General features: G+C 41.1%; 1 protein-coding gene across 1 annotated transcript in view; it reads right to left on the reverse strand.

Moving 5' to 3' along the window:
* Positions 1–16,739, reverse strand: part of syde2 (synapse defective 1, Rho GTPase, homolog 2 (C. elegans)) — a 45,244-nt gene that overhangs the window by 7,964 nt on the left and 20,541 nt on the right. The window contains exons 5-8 of the mRNA XM_020602697.1: positions 16,516–16,731; positions 12,503–12,629; positions 3,531–3,712; positions 2,405–2,636 (exon numbers count right to left, since the gene is read on the reverse strand). Coding sequence (XP_020458353.1) covers positions 2,405–2,636; positions 3,531–3,712; positions 12,503–12,629; positions 16,516–16,731 — 757 coding nt within the window. The remainder of the gene's footprint in view (positions 1–2,404; positions 2,637–3,530; positions 3,713–12,502; positions 12,630–16,515; positions 16,732–16,739) is intronic.

The following is a 16,739-nucleotide window of genomic DNA, read 5'->3' on the forward strand; positions in this document are numbered from 1 at the left end:
GAAGGGCTTTCTTATATGTTATTAAACTATCTTTCCAGGCTATGAAAAACTCTTCTGACTTAGAGGACCGCCACCTTCTTTCCATTTTTCGTGATGCCTGCTTTAGGGAGCGGAGCTGCGAGCTGTACCACGGGGCTAGCCTCCTCTGTTTCACTACCTTCTTTTTCAAAGGGGCAATGGTATCAAGTGTATTACGCAGGAAGGCTGCAGTACTATCAACAAGATTATCGATTACACTTCCTGTAAATAGTGCCACTGTTATTTTGCTGGAGGCTTTCAGATGTCCTTGTACTTGCCCAAAGACATGCACACTTGAGGCCTGAGGAGGGATGGATATGTGTGTGTGTGTGCGCGCGCGTGTGTGTGTGCACGTGCACGTGCGTGGGGTGTGTGAAGAGGCAGCTGAAAATATCCCATAATTATTGTGAAATGTTAGGGTGAAGCTTCAGGGGCTGAGGGCTAAGGTTAAGCCTGGACTGTCTTTAATTATAGTCCAGGCATCCTACGCTTTGACCTGCGGAAGAAGACAGAATGGAACTGTCACTGAGGGTGTAAACAAACACTGCAATCTGACTGAGAGCCTGGTCAGTGATATTACAGGTCGTTATAGGGACTAGCCCAGTGACATCAGCAGGAGAGAGTGTAGAATCACTTCATTACTGAAAAGACTACAACTTCCTGTCTCCTCCCTTTAACTGTCTACATTTGTTTTAAATAAAATTACAGTATCTCTGTACTTTTTAAAACACCCATCTCATACTTCCCAATATGTGATTCACAAGTGCTGACTTATTCAGTTGTTGCACTTAGTTTAAGTCTCTCCCTCTCTGTTGTTCTTCCCTGGCTGATGTGAAGCAGGGTGGTAGGTGCTCAACTTGAGTGGTTTGTGCAGAGCTGGTTCAATGTGGGAGATGGAGGATACAGTTAAATCTGAAGGTCGGACCAGACGCAGAGTCAGTTCTTCTTCAGACGTTAATCAGTAGATCTGGTTTAAATTGAGTTAGAGAGAAGAGCACTGGATATCTTCAGGGGTTATATACAGTATGCCCTGTGATATTAAAAAAAAACTTGAACAAGATTTTTCAAAACACAGCATGCATGTGCACAAAATGCTGGCTTTTGGATTGAAGACAGCACACGTTTAACCTTTGGCTTCAGTTTGATAAATTTTTGTTCACACTGTCTATTCAGTGTGTGAGTGGGTGCTGTACTGCTTTTCTAAAAATGGTTATTAAAGCACAGAAGAAAATGCATTTTTCACTGAGGTAAAGACACAAACTGCCAACAACTACAGTATGAGTTTTTGTCCAATTATTACTAATGGATTTTCATATGGTAACATTTTTAAGTGTGCATGGATACAGAGCACACTGGTCAATATTGTAACCACACACTGATTAGACAGTGTGAACAAACATTTATCAAACTGAAGCCAAAGGTTAAAAAGTAGTTGCTGTGAATAAAACATACTTTACATATTTTACACTGCCTGCAGCTCTTTTCATTGTTCCTGGAATAATCTTTGGATTCCTTCATGTCTCACAGTGAGTAGAGAACTACAGCTGTGCAGGCAGACGAATGACCTGTGCTGAGTGAAAATGGTACTGGGTATCTGCCCCGGTTGGCGATTTATCTTAAGACAGGGGCCACGCCTCATGAGCTTGGTTTATGCTGCGGCCTACTGGCTTTGCTCTGATCAGCTCAATCTGCCATGATGAAGCTCTTTGTGGAAAGTTTCATTTGTGAGGGGCCAACAGATGGTGGCCAGTGCAGCCAATCAGCTGTGCTTGTGCCAGTGGTGGATAACCTCAATGATCAAAGCAACCCAGTGCTGCTAACAGTGCTTTGTAGAGCTGAACCATAGAGCTGCTGCTGCCCTATAGCTACCCAAAGTCAAAAAGCTGGTGTATGGAATATTGTATAGTAGGCTTTACATCCTTAAATTTACAGTATGTTACTTAGAGGTAGTGCAGACATGATACCTCAAATCAATCCACTCTGCTCCATCCAGCACTCCCTCTCTCTGCTCCAATCTACTATGTTCCATCCAGCTCTTCAGGTATTTCTCGTTATGAAATTACCATAAATGAGAATGCAACAAACTCACTGATCAAGCAGAAATAATTGAAAATCTCTTGGTTTTAGAGGTCAATCCTACTCAAAACCTTTTAGAAGCTAATATCTCTGCACTGCTGCCAGTGCTGTTTAATGAGTCTAGTCACAGGAGGCTTCGGCAGCACCTCTCCACATTAAGACAAGTTTTGGAGCAGATTTCAACAACAAAAAAGTCACATATTGTAGCTTTAATGTATAGTTTGTCTCACGCCAAAATGCCTTGCAGACCTGTCTAAAAATATCAAAACTGATTCAGTAATTTTAAAAAATCCATAGAACAATCAGTCACCTGGCCATAGCTGCAGCAGGTAATGCAGGACTTCAATGTGCTTTTTGAAGTGCAGAGCACTGGCCAGCTCCTCGGAGTCGATGAAGACTCGATTGCTATGGCAGGACGCGTCCTGACGCTGGCTGAGCAGTACAGGGCCAAAACACACTGCCAGGTTCTGACACGTCATCTTGTTGACTTCCTGGTAGGATGCTACCAGCTTCAGGTGGTCAAGAAGCATCCTCAGTGTCATCTGGTTTATAGACACACACACAAACACATAAAAATAAGACATGTTATTATTATGATTAGTAGTTGCAGTAGTACCACTGACAGCAGCAGATCTACACAAATATACTTCACTGCTATTTGTAGCAGTAAAGAGCTATATCACTTATATGAAATTAAGAAAAACAGCACTTTATAAAAATAAGACAAGGTTTCATCTTGTTGTGACAGCTGTGATAGTAAAATTAGTGGAAATATGCTGCACTCCAGAAATTTCACAAAGCAGGAAATTCTAAGTTTTGCTGAGAAGAGGCTTTGAAATTATTGTTACAAGCAAGAAAAAATAAAAATTTCTAAAAACTCAATTTCATGTGGACATAGCAACATACTGTAATCCTAAGGCAGAATGACATTTGTGATGGCTGTAACCGAGACAATACTTGTATTTTTGGCATGTAAAAACATCTCTGTAGAAAACAGTCAAGCATTTATCATTATTTATTGTTGGCAGTGAGTCTTTCTCATTGCTGTTCCCACTTGAAACTCTGATTATTGTCATGATTGCCTGAGTTTTCACTAGCGTCAGAACAATAAATATGCTAAGCAGACATACAGTGGAGTATCAGTTGTTAGTGTCAGGCTCAAAACTCCAGTCCATCAGTCAGACTCTAGTTTTCACTTTGTCATTATTTATTAATCTGAAAATACTTAACAGAAATGATGTGGTAACTGCATGCCACCACTAATATTACCCAGTGTAAAAACCTACAGAACGTAATTGTAGTTAAACAGTAGTAATCGTAGCATCCTGACCATCATTATCTTTGCTACAGTTATCCCTTTCACAGCCACTGTGGTGACTGTTCTGGCACCATGATCACTGGGATCTATTTGTAGATGTACAGTGTGTCCTCCTCACCCTTTCCACCTCTGGCAGGGTCTCCAGCAGGCTGACAGTGTGCTCTGAGTCAGCCTGGTCATTCTCACAGCCCGCTGCTCCCATCCGCAGAGGCCTTGTGGCCATGGACTCCAACACGGCTTCATATAGCTGCTTGGTGATCAGAGGATAGGGCAGCTCTCGTAGGTAGTCCTTCAGTACTCCTGAAAAGTTGGCGATGAGAAAGATAAGAAAAGACATAACGGAGGGTCCTTCAATTTTCCTACACCTGAACTGACAAATAGAACTGACACTAGGAGCTTTTTAATACCTGACAAATCACTAACAATATACAATATCTTTATGAAGTATTGTCACTGAGATATAAAAACTTTTATTTTCTCTCTTCTTTTAAACAACTGAACCTGGCACACTCTCTTGGCAGCAAAATGAAGTCCTATTGTTCCTGCGGCTGATCCTGTGGCGTCTGCTGAGATGCCTGATTGGAGTCAGGCATGACTCGGTAGTCAGCAGTGTTGGGGGCCTGGTGTCTGTGATTCACACCTGTGACTTTAGCCTCCCGCACTTCAGACAAAAGCTATGGAAAACATGAAACCCACTCTGTCTGTCTCCACTAAGCCCCTGAAATATCACTAGCATGTCTTTTCATCAAAGGCAAAGGGGAAAAAAAAGAATAAATACGGGAATAAAAAAGGCTGTTGGCAGTGTGACAGCTCTTTGTGGTTAGTGGCTGCTCTCTTTTCTTTCTGCATGAAGCTGGATCAGTTTTCAGAGAAGACTGGGGACGAGCAGCATTTGTTATGATTCAAAGTAATACACACTGCAAGAGTAACAACAATAATACACATCCACACTACACCATATATCCAATGTTTGTTCTGCAGTGCTGCTGCACTGCTCAGTTGCAAAGATGTACAAAGTGCTGCTAACACTTGCTGCAGAATTTGATAAGCAAACTCGCTTGGCAACAGTCTGATCACTTCAGGACAGCTTTGTCAAAAGGCTACGATGCTGCTGTGGCTGCTGATGTTTCAGACACTTATCTGCTGTGAGATTCAAACATGGACTGAGTGCCAGAATAAGATTTCCTGTGTGTGATGTTAGCAGCCTTACATTGTGGATTCCAGAGATGACTCTTCTCCACCAAGTTCATGTGCTAACATACGTACTTAACATGAGATTGCTTCACTCTGTTCAGGCTTTTAGCACTATCTGAGCTAATACCCATGGCATCAATATATTCTACTTATCAGCACAATATAACATTTAATAAGACAACTGTCTACCCCAAGCCATGAATGCTTGTTATTTTAACATAAGTAATAATTGTCTACTGAATACCTGAAATGAAAGTGTTTTCATTTTCAATTTTTAACCTGTAGTGTACATATAGTACATTGCTTGTAGAGAGCAAAACAATGGTATGTTTAGCTGTAAAAACAGGTAAAAAGACACATGTCTATGTTAAACAGCATCCTACTACCGGGAGTTCCTAAAATAGTCCTCTTTATCACTTCTACATTGCTGGGCTTCCTCTCACCCACCCCTGGTGTTTTTGTTCTTTGCCACTTGCCTTCTATTTACAGCAAACTACAATGAGATTCACTGTATCCATTGACATCGACTTAGCCCCAGAAGAAAGACTGGAGGGCACTCTTAACACTCTTACCTTTTTAATCCCACTTGTTAGTTTCCTATTGGGACTAGTACTGGAAATAGGAAGGAAGAAGGTATGTTATGGCCCTGTGATAGACTGGCGTCCTGTCCAGGGTGTACCCCACCTCTCGCCCAATGTTGGCTGGGATTGGCTCCAGCCCTCCCATGACCCCATTCGGGACTAAGTGGTATAGATAATGGATGGATGGATGGATAGATGGATGGAAGGTATGTTATCAAGACTGAGATTTGGGCATACTGGTTTGAAAAGTACATTGAAGTTGATGAAGAAGCATAATACAGGGGAATGTGAGATGTGTAGGGTACAAGAAACTGTGGAATATGTTATAATGAGTTGTCCCAGGTTTGGATGGGAGAGGGAGTTATTAAAAAGTACCGTTTTAAGCGGTGGAATGAATTTTAGTTTACCAGATGTGTTGGGAAAAAGCTCAGGGGATATAGGATACAGAGCACGTCATAGGTTTTTAGAGGGCACAGGCTTAAGCAATATAATATAATGTGAACTGAGTGAGGTTATTTTGTTATCGTAGTAGGTAGGGGCCGTTCTGATCCACACTCCAGTTTAGAAGGTGGCGGTAATGCACCTAAAGCAGTATGCCAACTGCCCTTAAACAGCAGCAGTAGCAGCAGCAGTAGAAGAAGAAGAAGAATGTTGTTAAAGAATATGGCATATTACTAATTTTTGACAAGACCTGTTTCTCTAGCCATGAAAAATGTATTTCTCTTACATCTGTTGCAACAATTTGTACTGAAAGTATTTTGTACTGATTTGCATTGTTGTTAAGTAAAAAGACTTAAAAAAATGTTTTCTGTTCCCAGGGTAACAGTATTCACTTCCTGTTTACTGTGCCCACAGTGTAATGTGCATGCTACCAGATTGTTTACAGATTAGGCTCACTAATTTCTAGGTTTATCTGAACATCAGACATTTTGAGTCACGACAATATATTTGCAATACTTAAGCACCTGTGTTACAGAATTTCTTGCTAATTCACAAATTTAACTTGCTACTTTAGGTCAGCTAGCTAAGCAGTTTAGTTGAGGGCAATGGCTTCCCCCTCCTTCTCTTGCCGGTGTGTCACATGTTTAGTTATTCCTCTGTCTTCTTTATTGATAATGGTACTTGTAATAAATGTCAGATACTAGCAGCATTGGAGGTGAAGCTCATCAAATTGGAAAGGCAGCTCCGCACCATGGAAAACAGCCCATCTAACCAGGCCCATGTAGCCAGTGTGGGGCCTCCTAGACCTAGTTCAGCTCAAGCTAACTGCCCTCCGGTGCTTCACGAGCAGCCGGGATCTCAGCCACGTGGCCGAGTGATGGTTCGCAAGAGTCGTAGCTCGAAACAAACGCTCACAGTTCATAACCTGCCTGTTAAACTCAGCGACACACCCGCTGAGAAAACAACTCTGGTATTTGGCGACTCCATAGTCAGAAAGAGAAGCTAGAGACACCGGCAGTCATAGTTAGATGTATTCCTGGGGCCAGAGCGGACGACATCCTTTTTTGAAGCTGCTGACTAAGGATAAAGGTAAATACACTAAGGCTGTTATTCAGGTAGGTGGCAATGACTCCCAACTGCGCCAGTTGTAAAATTAATGTTGAGTGGTGTGTAAATTTTCTAAAACAATGTTGGACTCCATAGTTTTCTCTGGACCCCTGCCCAATCTGACCAGTGACAACATGTTTAGCCGCATGTCGTCATTCAACCACTGGCTGTCTAGGTGGTGTCCAGAAAATGATGTGGGCTTCATAGGCAGCTGGAAAACCTGGTCTGATTAGCAGTGACGGCATCCATCCCACTTTGGGTGGTGCGACTCTCATATCTAGAAATCAGGACGAGTTTATTTTACAACCTAAATTATGACAACCCAGAGCTGAGACCAGGACGCAGGGTTGCAGTCTTACATGCCTCTCTTTGCAGCTGCTACCCACCCAAAACTCCCAGTACCCCATAGAGACTGTGTCTGCCCCGCGCCCACCTAAATTATATAAATCAAGAATCAACTCGAGAGGAGTTATTCATAAGAACCTAAATAAAATTAAGACGACTCCTCTTATAGAACAAAATGACAGGACAGACAAATGTGGACTACTAAATATCAGATCTCTCTCGTCTAAATCTTTGATTTGATAAGTGAACATCACATTGACTTATTGTGTCTTACTGAAACATGGTTACAGCAGGAAGAATATGTCAGTCTAAATTAATCCACTCCACCTAGTCACAGTAACGGTTACATCCCTCAAAGCACAGACCGAGGTGGAGGTGTGGCAGCGATCTTTGACTCAAGCCTATTAATCAACCCTAGACCTAAACATAGTTATAACTCATTTGAAAGCCTCAGTCTGAGTCTCTCACACCCAAACTGGAAAACTCAAAAGCCTGTTCTGTTTGTTACTGTATACCATCCACCTGTCCCTTATTCAGAGTTTTTAACTGAATTCTCAGACTTTCTGTCTGATTTGGTGCTTAGTACTGATAAAATAATCATCCCCTAAGCCAGAAGAGTTTTTCTTAGCCTGGAAAGATAGTTTATTATCATATAAAAAAGCCTACATATTATTCATCACTGATAGAGGAAAATAAGAACAACCCCAGGTTTCTTTTCAGCACTGTAGCCAGGCTGACAAAGAGCCACAGTGCTGTTGAGCTTAACATTCCCTTAGATCTCAGCAGCAATGACTTCATGAGCTTCTTTACAAATAAAATCACAACTATTAGAGAAAAAATTAATCAAATCATTCCCACAACTCTCACAGACGTGCCTCAAGTACAATGGCTTTAGAAACATCTGTAAGACCTCATTTATATTTAGACTACTTCTCCCCTATAGATCTCTCTGAGCTGACTTCAGTAATTGCTTCATTTCATCAACATGTCTCTTAGACCCCATCCCGACCAGGCTGCTCAAAGACGTTTTACCCCTAATCAACATGTTCATGTTAGATCTGATTAACCTCTCTCTATTAACAGGCTATGTTCCACAGGTTTTTAAGGTTGCTGTAATTGTACCTTTACTCAAAAAGCCTGCTCTTGAACCAACCTGCCCAGTGTTTGATTGTTTGTTCTTGTGTTTGTTGTGTCATGTTGCTTTTCTTTTCTTTTCTCTCTCCTCTATACACTCACCCCAACTGGTCAAGGCAGGACACTGATATTCAGCACACACACAAAATATTGAGTTAGATATTAGTTAAACCAAATACAAATTGTTCTATCAGTTCTTTCTTTTTGAGGAGTTAAACTTCCCATTAGTACATGTAATTAATTTTGACCAATGCATGTATTCACACATGTACTGTTTGTGACAGCCACCATAGTAACAGCAACTTTGTTTTCTTGTTTTAGAAGCCCCTCTGCAACTATTTCCTCTGCGAGCTGTGCGAGTCAACACGTCGTGACACCAACAGAGGTACGCACACGCACACACACACACACACACACACACACACACCCATCCAGGCACACTAGTAAACTGTATCAGCCCTCCCAGCTCAGGTAGACACACACAGTGACAGCTCCAAGTCAGCGGGTCAGACTTTGACAGGGCTTCAGGCAAACGTGTACTGAAAGCGTTATAAAATGTCCCTGCAAGTAAACGTGTTTCCTGTGTCCGGAAAGCCGGCAATGCTGATCTGTAGCAGCTTGTTTCTATTTTGTTTTTTACTGTAATTCACATTCTTGAATGCTTCTGGTATCTTTTGTCTTCATCAGACTTGGTATGAAATTTGATATGAGCAAAGTGCGATAAGGACACAAACACAAGGTACACCGACTCTCCTTAATTCTCCTGTAGACATGCTGATTTGCAAAACTGATTACACAGACATGCTTTGTGAACATTCTCCAGCTTCCTGTTGTCAATCTGTACTTAGACTTAAAAATACAGCAGTTATTCCAACCTTGTGTACGTGTACGTGCACATGTACTGGTGTTTTTCTGAAGTGAGCAGAATACAACCATTCAGGTAAATCATTAGCCTGCTGTGAGTCAGCACAGACACACATATACACACACAAGGTCATGGGCTCAAGGGCTGAACAGGTGTGCTGCTGTGCTTTCCCTGGAGTTGCTACACTTTCTTTCACAGCCAAGCTAACAGCAAGCACACACCGAGTGTCTGTCCTCTCGCATTGAAACTACTGGAGTTAGGCTTTACACCAGCAGAGATATGAACTATAGTATACAGTACATGCAGTATATCTCCACCTACATACTGTATATGACTGATAAAGACCAAACAGAAGTCCTGAAATCAAAAGCAGCTCAGTAATAAAACAAAGCAACAAATGACAGTTTAAGAATACTCTGATGGAAATATTTTTCCTGTTTAATTCCAACAATTTCAGTGTTTTAAATGTGCCACCAAACACTACAAGGGACACAATGCACTGGGGCATTGCTCTACCTTTAACCTCTTGTTCAAACAAAACGGAAGGTCACTGCCCTTGTCAATGCTGCAGGCAGCGCCTCGCCTGGAGAACAAACAGGGGTTTGTTCGACGTTTGGCCCCCTTGCTGCTGTCCTGCACGCCCCTGTGGCACTGGGGGGGAGGGGTGTGGGGTGTGTGTGTGTGTGTGTGTGGGGGCGCTGTCGTGTCTGATGGCACAATCAAGTTTTACACTGTGGTTGCTTTAACTTTTCTGTAAACCCTCGAATGCTAAAATAAGCAAACCCTGTCCTAACTCTGGAAACTACATTTATATTCATCAGGTATGTCTGCCACCAACTTTTTGATTCCCAACCTGCAGTTTTTAGTAAATATTCTGACACCCACGTAGGCCTGGAGCTCTTTGTCAAGTGGTTGCCTGTTTCTCGGGCCAGCCCAGGGTTCAGCTAATCCACCATGCGTGAGCCAAATACCATCTGTGTTTGTTTGGCAACAAAGGGGGCACTTGTTAATGACTTTCCATGTCTTCAGTGGAGGACGCCGAGGGTGGAGGGCAAAGTAGGGAAGTAGGCTTTGGTAAAGACAAGTCAGGCAAGGAAAATTAAAGACCACAAACTAGGATCAATAACTGTACTGAGCACTCAATCCAGCCAGGCTCAGGACGCACTGGTTTCAGAGGACAAATATCTGAGCCAGTTTCCCATCATTGTATCACTTTAGAAGCTTTGTTTCCACACAAAGGCGAAACAGGTTGAGCTGAGGGCTTAATCATTATCAGACTCACTAAACTGTCCACTAAAAGCTAACTTTTCACACCGATTCAATGCACACTTGTTGTGCCCAACCAGGATGATCAGTAAAGAGGTGAGAACTAAAACTGCTTAAGTAAATATTTAGAGTTTAAACTATACTTGAGTGCCAAACAGCCTATAAGGCTTTACTGAGTGACCTTCATTACCAGAATTAACAAGAAAAACATTAACGTGTCCAGTTTAAAGTTGTCGTCGAGGCCCCCCCCCCCCAGCAGTTTCAATACAACTCCTGTGCCTCTACAGTAAAAAAGCTACTACTACTTAGCAAGCTTAGCATACATAAAGACTAGAAACAGGAAAAGGCAACAACTTTAATCAATTAGCACCTCTAAAACTCACTAATTAACACATCATATCTCATTTAATTATTAAGTATAAAAACTAAAGCATAAAAAAGTCAGCTTGTGAATTTATGGAAGCATTTATGTGCCAGAGTTGCAACTATGATTTTAAATTCTGGTTCAGTTGATGCAAAAATGAGAAAAAAGGCCTCGTGCTCACAATCCAAAACTTTCAGTAAACCTAGAAAGCATGAATGTGCTTTTAAAGGTCGAGCTGGTTGGTGCTGCTTCTCTTGAAGAAGCGGTGAAACAAAGTTTAAGGTATCCAATGTGCAGCACATTCAGTGTAAATGTAAGTAGTTGAGTATAAGGAACAGCACGTTTACCACTTATTAAAAATAAAGTAAAATACAAACTTAACCCACAATCCTCACAAATTGTTCAATTACCCACACATCACAGCTGATCTACAGCAACAAGGACTTTTTCTAGTAGAACTTGAAAAGTGTTGTATGTGTTCACAGAAAGCGTAATCACCGCAAACTGCTGAAGTTGTTTGTCTTGGCTTTTCTCAGCATGTTGCACATGTTGATGACACTTTTCTGGTTCCTTTGCAATTTGAAACATAGGAATGTGACTTGAAACAATGAAGGACTACGCACTGGGCATGTTTTGCAAGCTTTGGATTGAACTCTGACCCCTGGATAATCCCTTTCACTACCTCCACTTTTAAATTAGCTGTGTGACATGCCAGCCCTCCTAGGTCACCCATGTGCTGCTCGCTTATTAGCCTATAGCCTGACTCCACACCGCAGACATTTAATCCAATTTTCAGCATTGTTTTTACACTTTAATTATACATTTAATCAGAAGGTATCTTGAAACACAGATTTCAGAATTCAGACATTTCAGAATACTGACATGAAAATATATTTCATAAAGTATGTTTATTGAAACTATAGCTATGATTATATCCCATAAACCCCTCAGTTGCCTCCCTTCCCCCATTCTCCCTGTCCTCATCCACTCAGGCAACAGCAACTCGCTTGGCAGAGCAAATTTAGGCAGTGAGCAAAAACCAACAATCCAAGCTGGTGCTGGCCTTTTTTTCTAACCCGCTCAACTGCTAACTGTGTTCTTTACCCTGCCCTGCAAATGCATGTGGCTCCAAGCAGGCATGATAGGGCAGCCTTTACAGGAGCTTCCCAAAACCAACAGCAGCTATTTTTTGTGGAAGAAAAAGTCATTTTCTACAACTCTGCCCCCACCCCCCTTCACCACAAACAGCAGACTCAGACATACACATGCACTGACCTATTGGCAGCGACACACTAGTTCAGACATGTTTGCCGGCGCAAGGACTGGATCAATACTAAACCCAGGTTCGGTTTGAGTAATGTTACATTTGTTTAGATATTATTCTAGATATACTACACTAACTTACTCTCCTAATTCAGTCACTCCTCTTTCCTCTGTTGGCTTAAATTGCTTAATTCTCACTTTTACTGTACAGCTTAATCTAATTCTATCTAGACATTCCTATTTTACTAACTTTTTTCCAGCCCTTGTTATTAAAGTTGGTGTACTGTGTTTGTTTTACTGTTGTAAGCTTTTTTATGCTCTAAAGCAAAGAGGTGCTGCAGAGTACATTTCATTATCACAATAATTGAATATGGTTTAAAATACAGTAGAAAATTCTGTTCTGACAAATGTATGAGACTGACACCAGTAAAGCACCAGTGCTCTTTGGACATGTTATGTAGTTAACTCCCAGGTCCTAATTATACCAAGTGTGTGGAATGAGCTTGTGCTTTGTGAGCGTCTCAGTTTACCTGTGATGACGTTGATGTCAGGATACATGCTTTCACACAGCTCCACAGCATGGCTGTCTCTTTCAAACGCCTCATGTAGCTCCTTCTTTACAGCTGCAGATCCACAAAGACGGTAGAGACCTACCACCTGGACACACACACACACACACACACACACACACACATACGTGTATATGTAGGTCAAATAAACAGCTGGCAGATAGGTAGATATTTTTACAAACAATTGTTCAAGTTCTTTGTTTGCACTCAGACAATGTGCTGGACAGAATCCAAAAATACTTTCACAGAAACCATGTAACTCTAAACTCAAGTTTGTTTAAACTCAACATAAGCTCCTTTGATAAGCTGACATACACATGGAAGAGTGCTGTGTTCATTTTCAGGTGTGGTGACATTCATTTTCAACCTTTCAAACAAAGACTGTCTTTCCCCACTTTTTGATGGGACACAGGATGTATTACAAGGTGCTTTGACCCTTGCAAAACAAAATCAACAAGAACAGAGATACTATACACTACAGTGCATGTTCCAGTGTGCTACAAGAAGCATAGTGCTCACTTCACCTAGGTTTCTTACTCTAATTTTAAAAAATTCATTAGAAAATCCAAGGTAGAAGGTTTTTTTTATCTAAAACTTCTATGCCCCTGATGATAGGACTGTCTAATTGTAAGATTAAGATTAATATTGATTCAATATTGATATTGCTTACTGTTATGATCCTATAACCCATACTATGGTGCAGACTGAATGTTTGAACTTCATGGAATCCTTCCTCTGTTGACAGTTGTAAATCTCACTTTAGAGCACTGTGGTTCGTTAAAAAATTAAAAACTGAACAGGCATCAAGTGTGTAACATCCGTTTCAATACATCTATGAACAGAGTTCCATGTTTTGGCTTGTTTCTTGCACTGCATTGTACTAAACTACAGAGATGTGATATGACTGATCTCAGTATTAAAAATGGAAGTGCGCAACAATAAACCGTTTATGTTGCTTTAAGTCTCCAAAGTATGACCTGGAGGAACTCAGGTCAATTTCCTTGAGACATTGATATCTGATACTTGAACCTCTGCACCAGTGTCCTCCTGTTATGATGGGATTAGTCCCAGCTACAGATATACCATAATTTCTTCACTGTCTGGTATGAGGCATAACAGACCAACTGGTGTGGTTGCCCTGGTAAGGTGTTAAGCCAGTGGGCTGTGAATGGCGGCTCGGACAGTACCACAGAAACACACGTGCACTCGCACTGGTGGTACACACTGCTGTGCTTACTGGGCTCCAGCATAGCAGCACTGTAACGTCTCCCCATCCCAGCAGACCGACTACATGTGAGCTGTGCTAGGCGAGTTGAGCACTGTTTTTTAAACCTCACACGAGAAGGAGAGCGGAGGACGGATTAGGCAGGGATTTGGCTTTGTGTGAGAGTAAACAGAACTCACTGGGCACAATGAACAACAAGTCCATTCAGAAAAAAACTGACACTCTCTCTTTGGGGGAGAGCTCGAGTGCTCTACATGCAGGAGATGAACAGCTGTTAGCAAAAACAGCGCTACTTCTGCACTGCGACCTCTTGGAAACACAACAAGCAGCACCAGCCAAGACATATATGCAAAGCAAGGCAGACACAAACCCACAAAACCAGATGAGTTCTCTGAGCAGGCACGTAGATGCTCGAAGGACCATCTTGTTTTTAAGTCTCGGATCAGCTTAGCAACTTTACAGAAACATTAAAGAAGAAGAAAGGAAAGTGCATTTGACCACACAAATGCCTTTGAGTATCAGACAAAAGCATGTAGACACAAGTGCAAAACTACAAAGTACGGCTGCAGCTAATGATCATTTTTATTACTGATCAGTCTGCTTATTATTTAATCAGTAAATGTTCCATAAAATGTCTGAAAATATTGAAAAGGTCATCTTCAAATGTTTAGTTTTGTCCAACCAACAGCTCAAAGTACATAGTTATTTACTTAACTATATGACAAAACAAACAGTAAACGCTCACAAATTACAAGCTTAAACTAGGATTTTTTTTTGAAGTCTAGGTAGCTGCAGGTAAATGTTCAAATAATTGATGAGGTCTAAACACAAATAAAGCCAAAATCAAAGTAAACTCCTTTTGATACTTAATTTCGTGGCAATTTTAATATGTCTAAAAAGGGGCCTGAGGCTTTTTCAACAAAAGTCACAACACTTCCCACTTACGTTGCTAAAGTCTGAACCAGGCACAGACACCTTAACAAAAAGGTCCCAGCAAAAAAGCACTGTTTAACACAAAGAAAATAAATTCAACTTTAACAATCCAAAAAAAGCTATGAATGAACAAATTTGTTGCCAAGATTTTTTTCATGTCAGTCACTATATAAAAATGTGTTTTTAAAAAAATTTGTTTTCCTCTCACACTGAACAAAGGGTGAAAGCCCTTCAGAAAACCACAGTAATCATCGCACCATCAGCTTAACCTTTAAGCTTTCATTCATGCCAACTGTTTACACAGCATGGAAACGAACGGGGATTATAAAACATCGTCTACCTAATAGATTATGAAATTAATTATAAAAGTTATTAGACGATTATAGCATGTGAGAAAACAGAAAAAACCCTTCAGTCTTGGTATATTTATTTTCCAAATTACAGTTACATTTATGTTGTATCCAAATTTAATCATTTGAGTCATTTTTCAAGCAAATACGTCAAAACGTGACTTTCCTCCAGCTCATAGTTTGTGAGGATTTTCTGCTGTTCTTTGTTTTATATTACTGTACAGTATATTGAATATACTGTTGTTTGGACTGTCGGTCAGTCAAAACAAGGCATTTGAAGATGTCACCTTGGACTTCTGGAGTATTACAGTAGGAATTTTAACTGTGTCAATAAATGTCAGATTAATCAGTATTGAAAATAAAATAAATACTTTCAGCTTTAAACAAATGCCTTTAACAGCACGACACCAGGGATTTTGTGTTGTCTAAAATAATGCCTCTGTTCATAACAAATATTCATTCATCACCAAATGTTTGTTACAAATGTGTGTATCATTTTCTATTATGTACGGCAACATGTAGATTACTGGGATAGCTCTATTTAAAAATATCTCTGAGTGCTCCCATATAGTGCTCTCTTCTGTCCAGTGTTTTAAAAACTCAGAGAAGCCCTTAGGATGCTCAGTTCTTAGAGGCTCTGAAAGAGAGTCTCTATCAAAGATCTACATAATCATTTGTAAAGGCATACTGCTACACGACCAGCCATGCGTGGTTTAGTGACGCAACCAGCAAATTCCTCTGGGATCTGATGTTAACCCGTCCTAACCCCTGTCTGCCTGCAACCTGGGGGAGCACTTATACTTGATCTCAGACTGATAGCCTGAGCAAAGTCTGCTCAACATGCCTGTAATGAAAGAAGGCAGCAAAATGAGGCAGGGTGGGGGCAGACAGGGGCAAACAGAGGCAGTCAAGGAGAGACAGAAACAGATAGGAATCACAATCTGGCAAGACAAAGCGGAGTGAATTACATAAACAGGACACCTGAGTGAACAAAGTAAAGACTGTTGTGTGAAGAGGGCAGTCACAGCTTCCCCAGAACAACAAGGACAAGTGAACACCAGAAGGCACATCCACAACTTATATGCTTCTTTGTGGAATTTGTATGCCTTATAGATTAGATCAAACTGAAATAACCCTGCGATTTGAGTAGAGCTTAACAATTCAACTGACAACTTGTACAGACTTTCTGAAGGACACTCACTGTGAGGTTAAAACTGGCAAGCCTATAATTTAGAATCACACATTTATCAAACAAAAATGTCAAACATTTACTGGTTCCACCTTCTCACATGTTTCTTTTATCCAACACATATTTAAAATAAATATAATATTTTTGTGTTTTGACCTTTTTGACCTTAAAGTAAATAAAAGCTGTAGGATTAATCATGACCAACAACCCATAGTTTTCAGTCACCTGATCGACTTTTTTTTAAAAGCCAAACACCTTGAATCATACACAGACTCACCTGGCAGCCTCTCTTCTCAATCTCAGTGATGCACTTGCTTATAAGCAGCGGCACCATAAGTCCCGAGTTCTCCCTTTCCACTACCCGCCAAGCCTCCACGCCAAACACCTGGGGCTCCCTGTCTCCATCTGGCCCCCCATTAAGTGAGTTCTGCCACTGCTCCATCAGGCTCAGCTTGACGTAAATCAGCCCCCGTGGCTCCAGCTTCACTGCCAGCTGATGGG

The sequence above is a fragment of the Monopterus albus genome, unplaced genomic scaffold (genome assembly GCF_001952655.1).
Source record: "Monopterus albus unplaced genomic scaffold, M_albus_1.0 scaffold58.1, whole genome shotgun sequence".
Taxonomy (NCBI): domain Eukaryota; kingdom Metazoa; phylum Chordata; class Actinopteri; order Synbranchiformes; family Synbranchidae; genus Monopterus; species Monopterus albus.